The sequence below is a fragment of the Oratosquilla oratoria genome, chromosome 9 (genome assembly GCF_046742065.1).
Source record: "Oratosquilla oratoria isolate Oo_2021 chromosome 9, ASM4674206v1, whole genome shotgun sequence".
NCBI lineage: Eukaryota > Metazoa > Arthropoda > Malacostraca > Stomatopoda > Squillidae > Oratosquilla > Oratosquilla oratoria.
In genome coordinates this window covers 52,174,515-52,195,145 of record NC_134785.1, presented here as the reverse complement: position 1 = coordinate 52,195,145, position 20,631 = coordinate 52,174,515, and the positions used below count along the sequence as shown (strand labels likewise).

Below are 20,631 nucleotides of genomic sequence, written 5' to 3'. Positions count from 1 at the left end.
TCTCTCCAGTATCAGGACTGCCCATACGCAGACTCATCATTATACAGACATTGTGACAGGGCACCTTTGTTCACTTCCTGAACTGTGCACTCTATTAAAATTGCCCGCGTGCTGCACAGAACACACTCCTAATTTATGTTTCTTAATATTTCAGTAACTTGCTAGTTTTTACTTTACACCACCTATATATTTTATAGTGTATTATTATCCTGTACCATGAGACTTTAACAAAAGTATAATATATAAATGAAACAGTACTTGATTACTTATTTACTGGGAAGAAATGTGCTTTGCTGACAAGCCACCAACTGACCCGTTTCTGCTGTAGTGTTATGCCCAATTAGCCAGTGTTGGTTGCTATTAACAGTTGTATTCAGGTCATGTATTTGCCTCTGAATACTATTGCTTTGATTCAACCAATGGACCAAGATATCATTGTGGTAACCAAGAGGTGATACCAGCCAAAGTTTCTGGATGAGGTTATGGTGATGTATAAGGACAAGCAGGAAAAGGCACAGGGGAAGGACACTTGATACCAGAGGACCACGGAGAACCTGAATCACAACAATATCAAGTCTGCTATACATAATTGGATGAATGCATGGAAAGACATATACATATACCAAGGCTTTTTCCCCCTTACAAGGGAGGTTAGCCAAAAAGGGAAAGGCATAAAATCATTTTATTCCATCCCTGAATACACTCCACACCCCTCCACCCTCTGAGCACCTCCTGGATGACAGGTCATCCCTGCACCTTGTCCACTGCCCTGGGTCAGAAGCAGTGTCGCAAGGCCGCTTCATTAAATCGGCGACCCCCCGTCTCCGTCCCCCCATTGCATAAATGGAGAGGACGGGGAGAAATCCCTTCAGGCTGCGTCAAATTTTGCTCACACATACTACCTCACCCCCCATCCCCCCACCCATTCCACCTCATGCAATCACAACATCATCCATATACAACCATTCTCCATTCACCCCTGTCTTCTGTCCTCTCCCGTGCTTCCTCAACAGACATTCCCCTCTTCCCCAAAGCCCCCTTCACCCCATCCATCCACCTCATCCTAGGACGTCCCCTCATGTTCACTCCCTCCACATCTGCCTTCCATACCTCTTTTACTAGTCTTTCTTCACTCATTCTTTCCATGTGTCCAAACCATCCTAATATTCTTTCATCAACCCTATCTCCCAGCTCCTTTTCCACCCCTGTTCTCCTCCTCACCTCCTCATTTCTCACTCTATCTAGCCTAGTAACCCCCATCATACTTCTCAGACACCTCATCTCAAACACATTCAAACTCCTTCTCTCTTCTTCTCTTATGTTCCATGTTTCTGCCCCATACAGTGCTGTTGGCACAATCACTCCTTCATACGGTCTCCTCTTAGCATCCATTCCCAAATGTCTATTCCTCATTACACTCTTTAATCCACCAAGGCATTTACTCGCTTCTCTCAATCTACATTCTACCTCCACCTTCACTCCACCTTTTCCTGCCACATTTGCACCCATGTATCTAAAACTATCCACTTCCTCCAGTCTTAATAAATAATCTGGAGAATGGCTGGTTTCACCTCTTAAAATGTGCTGAGGCTAGACATCACTTCAGGGGTTTTAAAGTTGATGAATTACATCTCTGCTTTCTCTGTGTATGTACTGCAGGCAAGAATGTAACCATTGATGATTACACTGGGGAACACTCATTTTGTTGCATTTAAAAAAAGACTTTTCTATAGTCAACTTGAGTGTGCTGATATCAAATCTGAAGTCGGGTTTTGTCTGCAAGCTACAGATTTTATGCAATTTGACATTTTTATTTATCTTGTAAATTTTCGTTATTATAGGAAATTGCAATATCAGCTACAATTCTTTTGTTCACTTGAATCTTAAAACAGTATGAAAGCCATTTCTGTCCATTTATTAAGGCAAAAGAAACAGAACATTAACAGAACATCTATCCCAAAGTTAGATTAGCATCCTTCAGAACATCACCACAGCTGATGGAAGCTTATCAATTTCTTTGTGTATTTTTTTCAGGCAGGAATTTGCGTTTGTAACTTTTGCGTTTGTACATTTCATCTGGGCAATTTCGTTTAATGCTCCAGCAGTAGTCAGCCATCATACTTTTGTCCCAGCGCCCTTGGTAGCGTTCTTCCATGATCTTTAGGTCTTGGTGGAATCGTTCTCCTTGTTCGTCACTCACAGCCCCCAGGTTGTCAGGGAACTGATCAAGGTGGCTGTTCAAAAAATGAAGCTTGATGCTCATGTTGCACCCGAGATCACGAAAAGCGAGGAGCATTCTGTTCACAAGTTCACTGTAGTTCTCCGCCTTATTGTTTCCAAGGAAGTTCTGAACGACTGCCACAAAGGATAACCATGCTGCCCTTTCTAAAGCGGTCATCTTAGCAACAAACTGATCATCACGAATTAGGGTTCGAATCTGTGGGCCATCAAACACGCCTGCTTTGATCTTCTCAAATGATAACCCTGGTAAAGCTGTGATGATGTGTTGGAAACATTCACCTTCGGTTTCCAGTGCCTTGACAAATTGTTTCATCAAACCTAATTTGATGTGAAGAGGAGGAAAGATGATCTTATCTCTGTTTACAATTGGGTCTTGTATGATATTTGGCATGCCTGCTTCAAGGGTGTCACGAATAGGCCAGTCCTTCTGGACCCAATGTCAGTCTCGTGCTCGGCTGTCCCACATACAGAGGAAACATGGAAACTTGGTGAAACCTTTCTGTTGTCCAAGAAGAAAGTTGACCATCTTTAAGTCTACACAAATTATCCAATTGTGCTTATGATACTTTAATAAGTCCATGACCATTCTCATATCATCATAGTCTTCCCGCAAATGCACTGAGTGACCGACAGGTACTGCTCCATAAACATTGCCATTATGTAAAAGAACACACTTTAGACTGCATTTTGAACTGTCTAAAAAGAGTCTCCATTCAGCAGGACTATAGTAAGGTACACCCAGTTCTTTGAGAAGCCCTGGGATGTCATGGCAGTAAACAAACTGTCTGTCTTTTGAAAAGAAGGTCACAAAAAGCTGGTCACGCTTTCTGAAATATGATACTTTAACAGAGTGATCAACAAGATTTCTGCCTTGTAATCTTGATGCCAAAAGCTCTGCTGCTTTCTTTGAAAGACCTAGATCCCGCACTAAATCATTCAGTTCAGCCTGGGGAAGAGGCTTAGGGACGGGGAAAGGTTCAGTGTCTGAAGAACAGTCCTCCGATTGTGAACACTTTTCTGACAATTCACTGTCACAACTGTCTTGCTGGCTTGTATCATGTCCAATGTCTTTATCGTCCAATGAAGGCAAGCCTTTGAAAACTGGAACAGGTACTTCTTCAGAGTGCGGAACAGGCCGAATAGCTGAGGGAATGTTCGGATACGTAATCTTATGTCGGTTTTTCTTCCCAACACCCGTTGTGTTTACCATGCAGAAATATAGTCAGTTACATGGTTGGTGGGTTCGCGCCAAATCATTGGAACTCCAAAAGGCAGACCTTTGCGTTTTCCTTTGGTCCAGTCTCGAAGCATTTCCTCACAATTGTGGCACACAACATGAGGAGCCCATTGCTTGTCTTGATCACCAAGATGAACTTCAAAATATGCCTTGTAGGCACGCTTGACGAACGAGGATATGTTACGTCTCTGACGATTGAGTGTGTAGCATCCACATATGTAGCAGAAGGCATCAGGCTTGTTTCTGCAATGATGTCTCATTCTGGAAGCCATGTTTGAACTGAAACAAAAGAAGAATGATCAAAATATTAGAAGCTATCTATATATATGGACGTTAAAATGCTTATACATGGTTTACGCAAGTTCACATATGTACAATCTTATTAACCTCAAATTGCATACAAACTAGAGCTTGTAGAGAAAAACTAAATTCAGATTTGAAATCAGCGCCTAAAACCCTTTCAAAATCCGTTAGAATATCCAATGCAACTCAAAGTTACTGAAAAAGTGTTCCCCTGTGTAATCAAAGAGTGGCTTGATGAGGATGGCAGCTATCATAGCTACCTGATCATGTCTGATGCTGAGATTGCTGCATCTGTGTCTGACTCGCTGGCAAAAACACTGGCAATGCAGGCAGCAGTGATGATGATGATGCAGACCTAAATTTCCTCTTCCATTCCAAGTTTAAGCGCTCTCAGAGCACCTCAACTTCATTTTGGAGTACGCAGAGCACCTGGATTGTGACAGGGAACGGGTCACGTTTAGCTGTGTGGTAGTTCTACATTTGTTTTGTCACAGAGACATTTGTCGCCTAAACCATCTGTCCTACTGCCAAACTATGATCAACACATTCTTCAGCCTTTTGACCTTGTATCCTTGATCTGGTCTATCCACTTCTCAGGCTCACACCAGCCCTCCACCAATGGACGGGTACAAATAGTATGGTGGTGTAGGGGATGTGTTTTGAGGTAGTGGTGATGGGTACATATTGTGGTGGTGGGAATGGGTCTGCTGGTCATTGGGTCAGGTCTTGATGGTTGGGCTGGGTCACATACTACAGTACAATTTTGTTTTACCAAGTTTCTATTATTTTATTAAGTTATTACTACATTATTATATTACACTGTGCATACAATAGAATAACTCAAAATTACTTCTAGTTACTAGCTGGGCCCCAGTATCTGGACAAACCTATAACAAGACACCCCTTTAGTTATGCTGGTGTTACTTTAAATTTTTGAGAATAGTGCAGGCTCCTCTACACATAGGAGAACATTCAGCATTAGAAAAATGTGTGTGTGTATGTGTATACATATATATATATATGTATATATATATATCTGTGTGTGTATTTACTTAGTTGTATTATACGGGAAGGGGAGCTATGCTCCTGGTGACCCATCTTTGTATCTCGCAACACCTAGTTTGTTCTTAGATTCTTGTATGGTGTTTGCACACACTATTGTTTCATCCAATTTGTTCCAGACATCCACCATTCTGTGTTGAAAGCATTTCTTCTCTCTCACTCTTTCCAAATCTCTTCTATAACTATCCCTTATGAGTTTCTTTTCATGTCCCCATGTTTTTCTTTTATCCCACTTTAATAGGTCTTCTGCCTTTCATGATTCTATACATGGCCAATAGATCACCTCTTTCTCTTCTTTGTTCCAGGGTTGGTAGTTCCAGGTTAGACAATATTCGTATATCAATTTTGAAAGTGTTGGGGCCATATTTGTCATTGCTCTTTGGATTCTTTCTAATTTTTTTTATATTCTTTTTTGTACTGGATATCCATAGTGTCACAGTGTACTCCAATCTTGGTCTTATCAGTGTGACTAGTATTTTCTTTACCATTACCTCATCCAAGTAATTAAAAGCCACCTTTATTGATCTTAGTAAATTGTAGGTTTCTCCAACTATTTTGTTCGTCTGGGTGATGATTACTCCCAAGTCCTTTTTGGAACCAATATTCTTTACTTCCTTAGCACCGATTTTATATTGTCCTGATATCCTTTTTCCAGATTCTATTATACTACATTTCTTAATGTTGAAGTCCGATTCTCATTTTTGACTCCATTCCCAGACCGTGTCCAGATCTCTTTGTAGCGATTCACAATATTTTTCGTACTTACTTTCTTTTGTAATTTTGCATTGTCTGCAAAGAAGTTCATGTAACATTCTACACCTTCATCCATGTCATATATATAGCAAACATTATTGGAGCTAATAATGAACCCTGTGGGACTCCACTTATCATTTCTGTTCAAGCACCCCTCTCATTTTCCTCCCATGCAAGAAATCTTTCATCCATTTCAATAGTTTCCCATGTATACCTCCTGTTGTTTTGGGTTTTCATAATAGTTTTTTGTGTGGTGCTTTATCAAACACCTTTTGTAAGTTCAGGAAAGTACGGTCTGTCCATCTGTCCATTTCTTGCAATATATCTATTAACCTTGAATAGAAACAGATCAAATTTGTGGCACATGATCTTCCCTGTCTAAAAGGGAATTGTTTCAGATTTAGTATATTATTCTCCTCCAGATGATTAGTCCATCTACTTTTGATGACTTTCACAAGTTTTAGCTGTTGTACTTGTAAGGGAAGACCAGTCTATAGTTTGTTGGGTCTCCCTTGTCTCCCCCTTTATATATTGGCACACTATTGGCATTTTTCCAGTTTTGTGGTACCTTTCCTTCTTTGAGTTCATCTGTACATTCTTTTAGTATATATCCAGTTTGCAATTCCGTCTGGGTCATGTGATTTTCTGACATCAGTGTTCATTGTTTGGGCCTATTATTTCTTTCTGTGTCACAATTATTTATCTAATTGGGGCTGATCTTTCTCCACATCCTTCATCCCAATTGTGTGTGTTTTCTTTTGTGAATACAGATTTGAAATGTTCATAATTTCAGTAATTTCTGTATCCTCTATATTCTGTGTTCCCTTGACGTAGTTTTACTAATTCCTGTTTATTTTTCATTTTACTATTCACATATCTGTAGAGTACTGTAGGTTGATCTTTACATTTGTCTGTTATGTCTTTATCATAGTTTCTTTTTTCTTCCCTGCATATTTTTACATATTCATATCTTAATTTAATATATATTTACCACTTGCCTTTTTTTTTTTCCATCTTTTCCAAGCTTTGTCCCTTTTGTCTCATCACATTTTTTGTTATACCAGCACTTAATGTACACTTTTTCCTGTTTTTGTTTTGGTACATATATATCCACTCCATTCCAGATTTCTTTTAATGTCACCCATTTCTCTTCCTGTGTTTCTTTATTAAAGAAGTTTTCTCAACTCACTTTTTGAAAGAATTTTCTGATTTTTCCCAAAATCAGTCTTCCTTTTCTTTGTTTCTCGTTTCTTCCCAAATATATTTCCTCTTTTAGTTCTAGCTCAAGTAGTATGTGGTCACTCTTACCAATTTGTGTCTGGTATTTGATTTTATCTATAAATTCAGGCTCTGACATATTAAATCTAGTTTTGATGGTTCTTTGTTATTTCTGTATCTGGTATTCTCTCTTACCCATTGAGTCATTGTGTATTCAGTGGTCATGTCCAGTGAGATGTTTCCCCAAAAGTCGTCTCCACCCTTCACTGTCATCTCCTCCCAACATATTTCTTTAGAGCTGCCCATAATTACTAAATTTTCTCATTCTTTCAGTATTTCATTTAATGTATGCCTTGTGTCTTCCAACATTTTGGAATAGTCACTCTCCAAGAACATGTTTTTGGGGGCACATATATCACCACAATTTTTTTCTTTTCGTGTCACTATTTTCATCTTTAATCATAATTCCACATTATTATTTCCTTCTATGATCATCATATTTAAGCCCTTCTTAGTCAAAATCATGACTCCTCCACCCTGTTTTTCCTCTCTATTTTTTATCCAGTGATTCTATAAACTTTGTCCAACACTACTTGGTAGTAGTGGGCCCTTTAATTTCATCTCCACAATTCCCATTATATCTGGTTTTTCTTCTGCCAGATAATCATTTAATTCATCTAATCCTGAAATCAAACCACCTATGTTGGTGTATATTACTTTTTTTTTTTTTTTTTTTTTTTTTTCTCTCTCTCTCTCTCTCTCTCTCTCTCTCTCTCTCTCTCTCTCTCTCTCTCTCTCTCCCTTCAGTCCAGCACTTGAAGAAGACAAAGTGCTCTTTTGTCTCTGATCTTCTCCCTCTTTTTTCATTAACTTAATTTTTTAAGTGTCTTTTCCTCATCACTCATTTCCTTTTTTATCCATATATTTTTGTAGTTTTCACTTTTTGCCAACTTTGCTGTTTTTGTTAATACTTCTTCCACTATCATTTGTGACCTTAGTTTAATTTTTAGAAGTCTATTTTTTCATTAGAGTATAGTTCCATTCTATGCACTTCTATTTCTTTTGCAATTTCTTTCTTCTCTTTTTCTCTTAGTATCTAGCTACATTGTTTTTCTTTAATACCATATACTACTATGCACTTTTTTATCTACTGTGTCCCTGACCCAATTTTCTTTCTCTTTGATTACTTTGATAACTGTTTCCTTCACATTTGCTTCCAGTTGTACAATTTCTTTAAAAAAAAAATTGGGTTTTCCTGATCTACTTTCCATTGGTTTTTGATTTCTTAAGATTTGTCTCCTTTCTGCTATCTCCAACTTTTTTGGTCACCATTTGTATTTGTTCTTTTACTTTGGAAGGATATTGGTTATGGATATATGGATCTAGCCGGGAATATGAGGGATGACCTAGACAAATAGATGCATGTGGAAAATGTAAAAAAGCTAGAAATGGCATTGGAAGTGATTGCAGTTGAAGAATTCCTTGACTTACTGAGCAATGAAGCTAGGCTATATGTGACCACACAGAAATGTGAGACATTATTATAAGCTGCAAGTTTTGCGGGAAAAATTTGCGCTAAGAAGAAACCAAAGTAGGAAGAAAGGCATGAAACAAACCCAATTTTCTTTTTCCTTAATTACATAGATTACTGTTTCTTTGGGATTTTCTTCTACTTGTACTATTTCCTTAAAAGTTAACTTTTGATTTTCTTGTTCCACTTTCCATTGGTTTTCTATTTCTTTGAGATCAGTCTCCTTAATCGTTTCTCCGACTTTCTTGGTCACCACTTGTATTTCACTTCTTTTTTCAAGGCCTCGTTTTTGTTTTTATCTTCATTTTTCATTCTTTTATTCTCATTTCTGATCATATTTAATTCTTCAGATATCATCAAGCTCCTTGTTCGTCTTGTCTCAGATTGAAGGAACTGTTTTAATCATGATCGAGATTTGATACATCAACTCAAATACAAGGCTAGTCAGTGACAATATATATATATATATATATATATATATATATATATATATATATATATATATATATATATATATATATATATATATATATATATATATATATATATATATATATACACATACATACATACAGTCGGACCTCACCCAACATGAGTGTTAGGTTCCTTAGTCCATCGTGCAGGACAAAATTCATGTTGGGTGAAGTAACAAGTCTTATGGGAAAAAATAGGCAAGGTTCCAAGCCCCTCTCAAGACACTAGGCACACAACATGACACAGCAGGCTATTCATATCATGCTATCGTTAATCATTGTCATGTTGGGCAAATGTTAAGATATTTTATCTATTCATGTAAACCTGAAATTTCATGCATGACGAAGGTGTGTTGGGCAAGGTCTGATAGGATGTGTGTGTGTGTATGTATAGTTGAACCTTGGATGTTGAACTTGATCTGTTCCTTGACTTTGTTCTTAAACAGAAATGTTCACTGACCAAAATGATTACAGCAAACATGCCAAAATACTGCTTTGCTGATGGGATTGTGTGTACAGGTGTATGCATTATGTTTGTACCCCCCAATGTATCATTCGTTAACAGAAACAAAAATTGTTCACATATATGTACATAATGTCGCACATGGGTGAAATAAAACTTTTAACCCCCACAAAGAAATAAGATCAGAGATACAAAAGATCCATATATTTTGACCACTATCTGTGATCCTCTTCAGCAAATAGAAAAAATAGTGTACAAAAATAAATATAGCCATAACACATACAATTAGGAGACAGGGAAAGGTGACTCGTGTCACATGCCCTTGATGAGGTCGAGTCAGAGGTTGACATTTGGTGAGGGCTGGTCCAGTCACTTTTGAAATATATAGGCTACCATCCAAGTGATGCAGTCCAGGACCATTGACCTTTAGAGGTATTGAAATTTGGGTAGTGTTGAATATGGGAGGATTCAATGATTTTTCTCCAGAAATTGCAATGGGATTTGTAAGTGATGGCAGTATTTTCCCAGTCCACTGCCTTGGGTCAGAGGCATTGCTGCAAGATGTATAAATATACATACACACACACATACACGTGTGTGTGTGTACCATATATGTATATATATATTTGTTGCCTTGTGGAAAACCCACATCACTAAGTCCAAAGGCACTTTCACAGCTCTCTTTGAGAAGAAACTTTTTTTTTTTTTTTTTTTTTTTTGGGGGGGGGTATTTAACTGACTGAAAGTGATAGGAGGGGAGCAGTTGCCAGTTGTCAGTTTTCCATGTTTGAAAAGGTGTCAGAAATACAGTTGAAGTTGATAAAGAGATCTTGGTCCTGCACCTCCTAGTGGGGGTGAAGGGGTTGGCGGTTTTTGAAAATGGGCAACTTTGCAGTCAATATTTCAAGACCACCAAATGCAAATACTTATTATTTGACCTTATATTGTACAGTGTATATGTCTGTATGTGTAATGTATATATATATATATATATATATATATATATATATATATATATATATATATATAATACATGTGTGTATGTATATGTATGTATTATCAATATAAGATATATATTTTTATTATTGGAATTTATTTTCTAAATTAGGTATTTGTTATTGTGATTTTAGAAAAATGTACAATGAGAATATTCAAGTTATCAAAGACAATTCACAAAAAATGGCTATATCATGCTTCATTATTTTTCATGGATATTTCCAAGTGTGAAATATCCATGCCAGTACTAGTATAAAAGGTTATGTGTATTCAGCTCTGTAGCTACTGTATTTGTATTAGAGGTATTCTTGGTTCAACTATGAGTTATTGAAAGAGAGAATATAAGAGAGTGCAGTAACACTTATTGGCCTTATGTTGCCTCTTGACTGCTGGCCTCTTAACTCTTAGAAACAGTAGAGGTCACTCTCCATAGTGGAGAAGATTCAGTCTTTGGAAAGCCATGTATGTTTAGATTAAGTAAATATGCATGTTTATATATGTGTATATACAGTACATAATTCTGTCTTTTGTTTACTTTTTTTCCATTTGCTTCATTTCTAGGTCATGGTATGGTGATAAAAAGTATGTATCCAAATATAAACTATTTCCTCGTCCTTTGAAAACATTCCAAATGTTTCTTTAACTAACCTTCGCCTCCTTGATACCCCAGCAAAAGCAGCACGGTGACAATCTGCAAGAAATGTGAGTCAATGGTGAAGCAGCATGGAAAACCATCCGCATGTGAATATTGCAACGTCATCGCAGCCTTTATTGGTAACAAATGTCAACGATGTACCAACTCTGAACGCAAGTATGGGCCTCCACTCACATGCGACCAGTGCAAACAGAAATGCGCCTTTGACCGGAAAGATGACGACAAGAAAAAGGTGTGTTGTGTTTAGTATCTCTCAGCTGTTTTTAAATTTTTTTTTATATTAAATTAACATCTTTATGTAATTACTACAGAATTCTCCTTACAGGCTCACCAAAACTCCTAGGTTGATATCTGACATGTTAACATGACATGGGAAAGAGCAATGTAATATCACATTCATAAAATAATCAAATCCACTGGCAGAGGAAAATAAAAACTGAAAATTGGAATCCTAGGAATTCTGTATGTTATGACTACTAACTGTATTCCTCTTAAGCAAAGGTGGAATAAGAAGAGTGCAGAGAATGTAAAGAACAAGATGTGAGGTGCAAGGGAATGGGGGGGACTCAACTGACATGCCCAAGGTTGGGATGACTTACTGGTTGACCATAGGGCTTAAGAGTGATATACTTAGAAATTAACCACTTCGGTACAATAATGCTTATGTAGACATCATGGGGCACAAGTGGGTACATGAGAATGCCAGCATAGGCTTCTTGATTTTATATATTTTTTGTAGTTGTACAAGAGTAAAAGGGAAGATATAGGCAGTATATCTATGGAAAGATGTATGTGTTAGGATTGAGTGAAACTAAAATGAAATGGAGGGGTGAGTTTGAGTTTGGGAGTGTAGTTGGAAGGGTCTCAGGAACAAAGAGGATGAGGGAGAGAAGGGGTGGCTATACTAGTAAGTGAAGAGATAGGTAAGTGTGTGGTGGAGTGGAGGGAGGTTTCTTCAAGGTTAATGTGGATGAAGGTGAAACTGGGAAGGGAGATGTGGGTCTTTTTAAGTGCATATGGATCTGGTAGTGAGAAGAGTGGAGAGGAAAGGGAGGCTTTTTCAATAGATTTAAATGTGTGCATAGAGGGTTTAGGGAGAAATGTCAATGTATTGGTATTGGGAGACCTTAATACTAGGGTAGGAAATGAACCAATATATGGAGTGGTTGGGAAGTGTGGGGTTCCAGGAAAAATTGTATTGGAGAGTTGATGGTGATGTGTCTAGAGGGCCAATGATAGCAAATGTAGTGTTTAGGAAGAAAGTCAAGCATAAGTACACATTGTAGAGGGTGGTGGATGGAAGGGTGGTAGAGCATTAATGGACTATATAGTGGTAATCAGTAGGAAGAATTAAGGATGTACATGTTGTTCGGGGAGAGAGTGGAGGAATATCAGATCATTTTTTGGTTGAAGGTAAGTTGAGAGTGGAGGATAGATAGAGAAAGGAAAAGAACAGAAAGTAGGGAGATGATTAAAGTGAATTGCTTAAATGAGAAGGAGTATAAGAAGAACCTGAGAGAGGAGTGGAGGAATGGGGATGGTTCAGGTAGGGAGTCACAAGGTGTTCAAAGATGGTGTGTGGAACAAGGAGGATGGGAGGAAATAGAAGGAAGGGTAGTGAGTGGTGGGATGACGAAGCAAGAAAGTTTGTAGAAGAGAAGCAAGCATTCATAGATTGGTTACAAAATAGGACAAAGAACCATATGAGAGGTACAAAGAAAAGAGAAGTAAAGCATAAGATAAGGTAAAGAGGAGAGCAGATGTGAAATGTGGTAAGAGTATGACAGAAAATTTTGAAATAAAAAGATGTTTTGGAAAGAAATTAAGAGAGGAAGAGGAGGCGAATCAAGTAGAGAAGAAAGGTAAAAGGTGCAGATGGAAAGATGATAATGGAAGAGACAACAATAAGAGGAAGATGGGCAGAGTATTTTAGGGAGTTGCTAAATGTGAAGAAGGATAGAAAGGGAAAGGTAGTTGCAGTGGGAGGGGCTAAGAAAATGACAGTGATGAGTGAGGAAAATGGAGGAGAAATAAGGAAAGATGAAGTGAAGGCAGTTGTTAAGATGGTGAGAACTGATAAAGTACCTGGGTTAGATGGGTGTCATACAGAATATCTAAAAAAGGGAGGTACAGTGATAGTGGACTGGCTGGTGAGGTTATTTATTGTTTGTTTAAAAGAGGGTAGAGTGCCAGAGGACTGGAGGAGTGCCTGTATAGTTCCACTTTACAATGGAAAAGGGGACAAGTGTGAGTGTAGTAGTTTGAAAGGGATCAGTTGAAGGTTTATTGGAGGGTTTTGATTGAGAGGATTAGGAGAGGAACAGAGGGAGTAATTGGTGAAGGACAGTGTGGGTTTAGGACAGGTAGGGGTTGCATGAATCAGATTTTTGTGGTAAGACAGATATGTGAGAAAGCTTTAGGAAAAGGTAAGGATTTTTTGGGGGAGCCTTTATGGATTTGGAAAGGCTTATGACAGGGTAGACAGGAAGGCACTGTGGGAGGTTTTGCAGATATATGGGATAGGAAGAAAGATTTTAAGAGCAGTCAAAAGTTTTTATGAGAGTAGTAGAGCCTGTGTTAGAATCAGAAATAGAGTGGTTTGAGGTAAAGGTGGGACTTTGCCAGGGATGTGTTATGTCACCCTGGCTGTTCAATTTATACATGGATGGGGTGGTGCGAGAGGTAAATGCAAGGGTAGTGGGTCAGGGGTTGGAGATGGTTAAAGAAAATGGAGGAGAGTGGGAGATAAGCCAGCTGTTGTTTGCTAATGAAGAAGTTAGTGATAGAGTTTGGGAAGGTGTAAGAAAGAAGGAAGTTGAAGATAAATGTAGGTAAAAGTGAGGTGATGAGATGTACAATGGGAGACAATGACAGCAGACTGGAAGTGAGTATTAAGGGAGAGAGACTATAGGAAGTGAGTAGTTTTAGTTATTTCAGTGCAAATGTGGAGGGAAAGGAAGGAGTGGAGGTAGAATGTTGATTAAGAGAAGTGAGTAAGTGCTTTGGTGGATTAAAAAGTGTAATGAGAAATAGACATTTGGGAATGGATGCTAAGAGGAGAGTGTATGAAGGAGTGATTGTACTGACAGCACTGTATGGGGCAGAAACATGGAACATAAGAGAGGAAGAGAGAAGGAGTTTGAATATATTTACGTAGTTGTATTGTACGGGAAGGGAGCTACGCTATGTATCTTTCAGCGTCAAGTTTGTTAATAAATTCTTGAATAGTATTTGCACACACTGTTGCCTTATCTAATTTATTCCAGGTGCCTAAGAAGTATGATATAGGTTACTAGGCTGGATAGAGGGATAAACAAGGAGGCAAGGAGGAGAATCGAAGTAGAAAGGGAGTTAGGAGATAGGGCTGATGAAAGAGTATTGGGATGGTTGGAACACATGGAAAGAATGAGTGAGGAAAGATTGGTAAAAGGTGTGGAAGACAGAGGTGGAAGGGGTGAATTTCAGGGTGGGACCAAGAATGAGATGGATAGAGTAAAAGGGTCATTGGGAGAGAGGGGAATGTCTGTTGAGAAAGGATGGGAGAAGACAAAAGATAGGGGTGAATGGAGAATGGTTGTGTATGGATGATGCTGTGATGCATGAGGGGGAGTGGGTGGAGGATGAGGGAGTATGTGTGAAAAATAATATGATGCAACCCAAAGGGATTTCTCCCCCATCTTCTCTTGTTCTGCATGAGGGGACAGAGAGGGGGGTAGCCAATTAAATGGAGCACCCTTGCTGTGGATGTGCTGTGTCTTGTGACACTGCTTCTGACCCAGGGCAGTGGGTGAGATGCAAGGACAACCCATCATCCAAGAGGAGTCAAGATAAGAGGGAGGAAGTGGTGTGAATGGGGGTGGAATGAGTGGGAATGGATTTTATGCCTTTGTTTTTTGGGTACCTCCCTTGTAAGAGGGAAAAAGCCTTTGGTATATGTATATATGTAGTTGTAGGTGAGTGACCCCTATATTCTGTGAACTAACCTGATTATATTTTCTGTGGTTATTAACATTCAGAATGTAAGGGAATGAGTAATACAGCTGTAACTGTATAATGTGAGTGTTGTGATGCATCATCGTACATTAGGCAGCTAATGCTGCCTGCAAGAATTTGATTTGTATCAAAGAGGTTAAAGACACGTAAGATTTTCTGAGCAGTGCATGAAAAGTGGTTTGGCTTTAGTCGCCACTTGCATTAGCACAAAATAAAAGTGTAAGCCTGTCCATCACTGGCTTGTGTCCATGTAGTACCTTCTCCTAGGTATAGTACTTTTTGTTTTTGTTTTATTTTTTCTCTCTCCAAAATAAGCAAGTTTCATCACAATTAAATACCTGATATGAGATGTAGCCTTCACTTTCAGTGAACTTTGCAAATTTCTCCACAAATGCTTTCGCAACTTTTATCTGAACTAGCAGCCACACCATGTCTTGGAAATGAAGTTGATCACAAGCTTGGCTGTGAACAACTCAGTTTCCAAGTATGTTTCTCCAGATTCAACTCAAGGTCAACCAGTAGGATCAATCCAACCAGACATGTCACTCAAGTCCCATGTGGCACTCCTCTTGTACCTCTGCCAAAGAGTATTGCAGTTAATGGTTACAACATATGGAACTATATCTTGGTTTTCATTTTTGTCTGACAATGGATTTGGTTATTATAAGTTGATATGTTGTTAAACATTGTAAACTTAAACTACTTTTGTAGAAAATAAACCCAATCCCTGTGATTGTGTGAGTGCAGCTTCCCAGCTGCAGGTTTTTATATCAAACCTTGTAATCCCATCCCATAAGAATTTGTGGTCAACACAAGCTTTACATATATATATATATATGTATGTATGTATGTATGTACCTAGGGATGTGGGTTCTGCATATGCAAAGTAACTACATTGCATATATATATATATATATATATATATATATATATTCATAGTCTTGTCGTACAACGTAAGCAACTTTCAAGTCAAATTTTGACTAATGGTAACACAGAAATGGAACTCAATAAATGTAGTTCTTATGGGGGTATCTTGTTAAATCAACAAGATGTTATAATGTGACTGTCACTGATTTTGTTCATTTATAAATGTATGAAGGTCACTGGATACAATTGAATGGCACTGATCTTGCTCATGCAGCTTAAATGGTTCTGGTGATTTATGGCCTTCTAAATATTCTGAAAAAGGTCCATATATCATGGCAACACAGAATTTTCAATTACAATATCTCAGTTGTTACAACTATAACTCATTATTATATCACATCAAGATTCTTATAGCTTTACCTTTTATTTTGTGTAGGTGGTATGACTTGTTATTTTTTCTTCATCTTCTCTTCTAATTGTATCAAAGGATTGGTGTGCAAAATTTGAGATGGAAAGGTCATATTGGTATATGCATATGTAATACAGAAATTACTTATTTTGTTCTAGTTGAACTTTGAGTGATGTGCCACCTAGGATTACTTTTATGACATATTCTCTATATAATGACCAATATATGGTATTTGATGTTTTTGTGTTACTATGAAACATTGATCCTTTTTCAGAAAATACAGAGGTGACATATCACCAAAACCATTTTAAACTAAATGATTAAGATTGGTACCATTCAATTATACTCATTGAGTTCTATTACCTAATAGATTATGAACAAGGTCCACAAAATTCATGATAGCCATTTTGAGATTTTTTTTACTAATTTATTTGACATGGAATGACCTGTATATAACAATTACATAAATATATCATTTGGGTCAAACAGTGCAGCAAGAATTATCTCTTCCTGTGCATGGATCAGTAGCTGAAGATGGGAAGAAACCAGCTTTGCATACAATTACTCCTTGATTTACAGTGGCATTCATGTCTGAGAAACCCATCATAAGCTGAAAAGGGGGTGTGGGGGCAGAGACCAAGGTAGTGGCGGCAGCGCCACAAATACAGTACGCAATACAGCAATCATTATAATGAGGCTATTGAACATGAGAATATACGTACCCATATGTACCATCCTGGGAAATTGAAATCTAGGGGATTTTTTTAAAGTTACCAAAATCCATCATAACTTTGAAAAATTGCAAACTGAATTATCACAAGTTGAGGAATGGTTGTACTTGTCTGGCTATGCAGTGGATGAGGTATTTCTCACAGCATTGAACTTTCCCTACCTCCACTCAGAGATTACCCCCAAGGGGCTGGTATATGGTTTCTAGAACAAGTCTAGAAATTTACCCTTTCCTCTTATATCATTCCATCATATCTTTTCTTCTTCTTCTTCTTCTTCTTTATTTATTTATTTATTTATTTATTTATTTATTTAAGGAGGTCATTGCTCCACACCTAGCTGGTGACACTGAAACCTGTCCAGGCATAACCTACATGTACAAAACCTCAAAATTACTCCCATATTCAGTGCAACATGAGTTGTGTGTGGGTCCATCTCATATGCATCATACTTTTATGAAATTGGCAGTTGTTGACAAGTCTATCAAAATAAACATCATATGAGCAATGGTAGCAGAACAGATAGGGTTGGCGGTTGTGCCACAAATGCAATATGCAATACAGCAATTATCATAAATGGGCCTATTTAATATGGGAATATATGTGCCCATATGACCCACCCCAGGAAATTAAGAATTATGGGATTTTTCTAACCTGCCACAATTCATTGTACTTACAATATACCAAGGGCTTTTTCCTCCTTACAAGGGAGGTAAATCCATTGTAACTTTGAAAAAACATAAGCCTATGTGTACAAAATCTATGATTTATTCCTAGACATCTATTCAGTGCAAAATGAGCTCTATATGGGTCCATCTTACATGCACCATACTTGTATAAAATAGGTAGTTGCCAACAAGTCGGTCAAAATAAATACCATTTGAGGACAGAGCCTTTAGTATGACATTTTGTTTGTTACAACTTTATCAAGTATATAGTCATGATGCAGGACATTTGTTCATTGTCGAACAAAAAAAGAAAATAAGGTGAGGGGGCAGTTGTTCAATGCAAATGGACAAAAGTCATGAGAGGTAAAAGGTGTAGAGGGCAACTAGGGATAGCTTTCTAAAATTTTGTTTGCAATTGAAAGCAAAGGATTTGGGTGGGGTGAGATATTGAACATGCCTCTATTTCACCCCGCCTGATTTATTTATTTTATTTATTTATTTATTTATTTATTTATTTATTTATTTTATTTTTTTCTTTTGTACTAATATATTTGAGCACTAATATAAGAAACAAAGCTCACATGTGAGTCTACTCTATCCACATTCACTGAATACAACACACTCAATGGAGACAACACTCAACACAAAGGTGGAATAATAACATTGATACTCAGCATAGCTTTCTCCAAAATGAAACTAATCAGTCACCAACCGACACTACAACAGAAACAATCACAATCAAATTTCAGATCAAGAAAACTTAAAATGTTACAAACCTCTACATATCACTTTGCACATCAGTTCCCCACTCTATTATCACACCAACAAGCTATATACTGTGGCTATACACATAAAAAGCAGCTCAAAGAGGAAATAAAGTACTAGAATAATTCCCCAACCTAACACATTAATCTCCAGTAAATATCCCACCAGACAACTTCCCCAGCACAACCAACTAAGAACTTTCTCAGCCCTAACAATGTGCTCACCCTCTAAACTCTATAGCAGGAGAAACCATACCTCCCCTGAAATCAGTCAGTCAATAAAGATCATTAAAGAATTTCAAGGAAAAGTAAGACTACATACAAGAAAACATTCATAAACTATAAGAAAGCAATATGGCAAGAATATGTGGTGAAAACAGAAATGAACTTGGAGATTTTTGCATCCGGTTTCCATCCATAGAGAGAGCAGTGCAAGAGATCACAGTGACCATACAGACAGTCAACAGGAGACGTATTCCAAAAGGTTACAAGGAAAATACAACCCCCAGTTATATACCAAACGTAGAAAAAAAAATAAAGTCGCCAATTTAAAGGAAACTGTTACATCTAAACAAAGGCATCACAAAACAAATAAAAAGAAAGAAAACTGGAAAAAAATAAAAACAGTAGAAAGGAAAAAAAAAAGTGGATTACCATAAACATGAAAAATTGAAAAAAATATAGTAATAATAATAGAAATAACCCAACCCCACCTATGAAATAATTGGAGTAACCACAGGAAGGATCCAATCACCAAAACAGCAGTATAACATCATCAACACAAACTTCTCCAAAAAATAGTTTTAAAAACACAATTCCAGAAGATAAGAAGATAAAGAGATACTTAAAATAAAACTAGACATAGATTCCACTACTTGCATCAACAAGGATATAGAAAATTAGAAGAAGAAAAAAAGGTTGAAAAACTTCTATGCAGAAGCCCATAAGGGTTCAAAATCCATCTATAATACCTTGGCCATTTTGCAATAAATGCTTTGATTGATACTTTCAGCCACTCTTGGTTACACAAAAATCTAACAGCCTGGAAAATATTTACCAACATATTCCCCATATTAAAACCAAACAAATCAACAGAAATCCCAGGATCCTACAGACAAATCTCGTTACTATTCACCATATCCAAACTGATGGAATGATTGCTGCAGAAAGAAACATAGATAATCGGGTTCAGAAAACCTAATTGTAGAATGGGACAGGAAATGCAACAGTTTATCACATGCAATTGGTATCATCTTTTTTGTATACAAATATTGTGCTGCTAGGTGTACAGTACTCCCTCATTATTGATGGAAATTTTCCATGAATTAACTAAATATTTCTAGGGTAGGCAAAATCCAGTTTACTTTATCTTACCATATATTTGTATCATGCACACCTGAGCTTGCCTAGTTTGCATTCTTGTCACTATAGTAAATGTAATTTCACATGAGCTCTTTGGCATGGCCCAGGGAAAGCCAGGGAAACCCCCATTGTAGACATCTAGTACCTGCACATTGCAATCTGTCTCACTGTTATTCGGTGCATTATCTATTTATGGAATATATGTATGTATATATATATATGTATATATATATATATATATATATATATATATATATATATATATATATATATATATATATATATATATATATATATATATATATATATAGGAAAAACACTGGAAGCATGTGTTCTTGAAAATGCAAGGTTGACCATGAAGAGAAACTATTAAAGCAGAGTGCTTACATGTATTCACATCTTCAGTGCAAATAATACATGTATTATTAGCACTGGAGATGTGAATACACGAAAGCACTCTGCTTTAATAGTTTTTCTTCGTGGTCAACCTTGCATATATATATATATTCATAACACAAAAGTATGGCATTAGGAATGGCATGGGATTTGATGAAAAGACAATGACATTAAAATTTCCATTTCATTTGGCAACATGGCTAATGTGACATTGCTGAGTGAAATGGAAACTTTACTGTCATTGTCTTTCTCTCAAATCCCAAGCCATTCCTAACACCATATAGTCATGTTATGAATACATTGTATATTATACATATACATATATATATATATATATATATATATACATACATATATATATATATATATTCCATAAATAGATAACATGCAGAATAACAATGAGACAGATCACCGTGTACAGGTAATCACTAGATGTGTCAACAATGGGGGTCTCCTAGTTTCCTTGGGCCACACCAAAGGTCTCACGTTAGATCACAATAGCATCGATAACC

The 20,631-nt window shown here is 37.2% G+C and overlaps 1 protein-coding gene across 2 annotated transcripts in view; it reads left to right on the top strand.

The window, feature by feature from the left end:
- The window catches only part of LOC143028408 (protein FAM76A-like), a 74,504-nt gene that overhangs the window by 20,251 nt on the left and 33,622 nt on the right, over positions 1 to 20,631 (top strand). For both annotated transcript variants that reach the window (XM_076190441.1, XM_076190440.1), the window contains exon 3: positions 10,948 to 11,164. In XM_076190441.1, the coding sequence (XP_076046556.1) occupies positions 10,948 to 11,164 (217 nt within the window). The remainder of the gene's footprint in view (positions 1 to 10,947; positions 11,165 to 20,631) is intronic.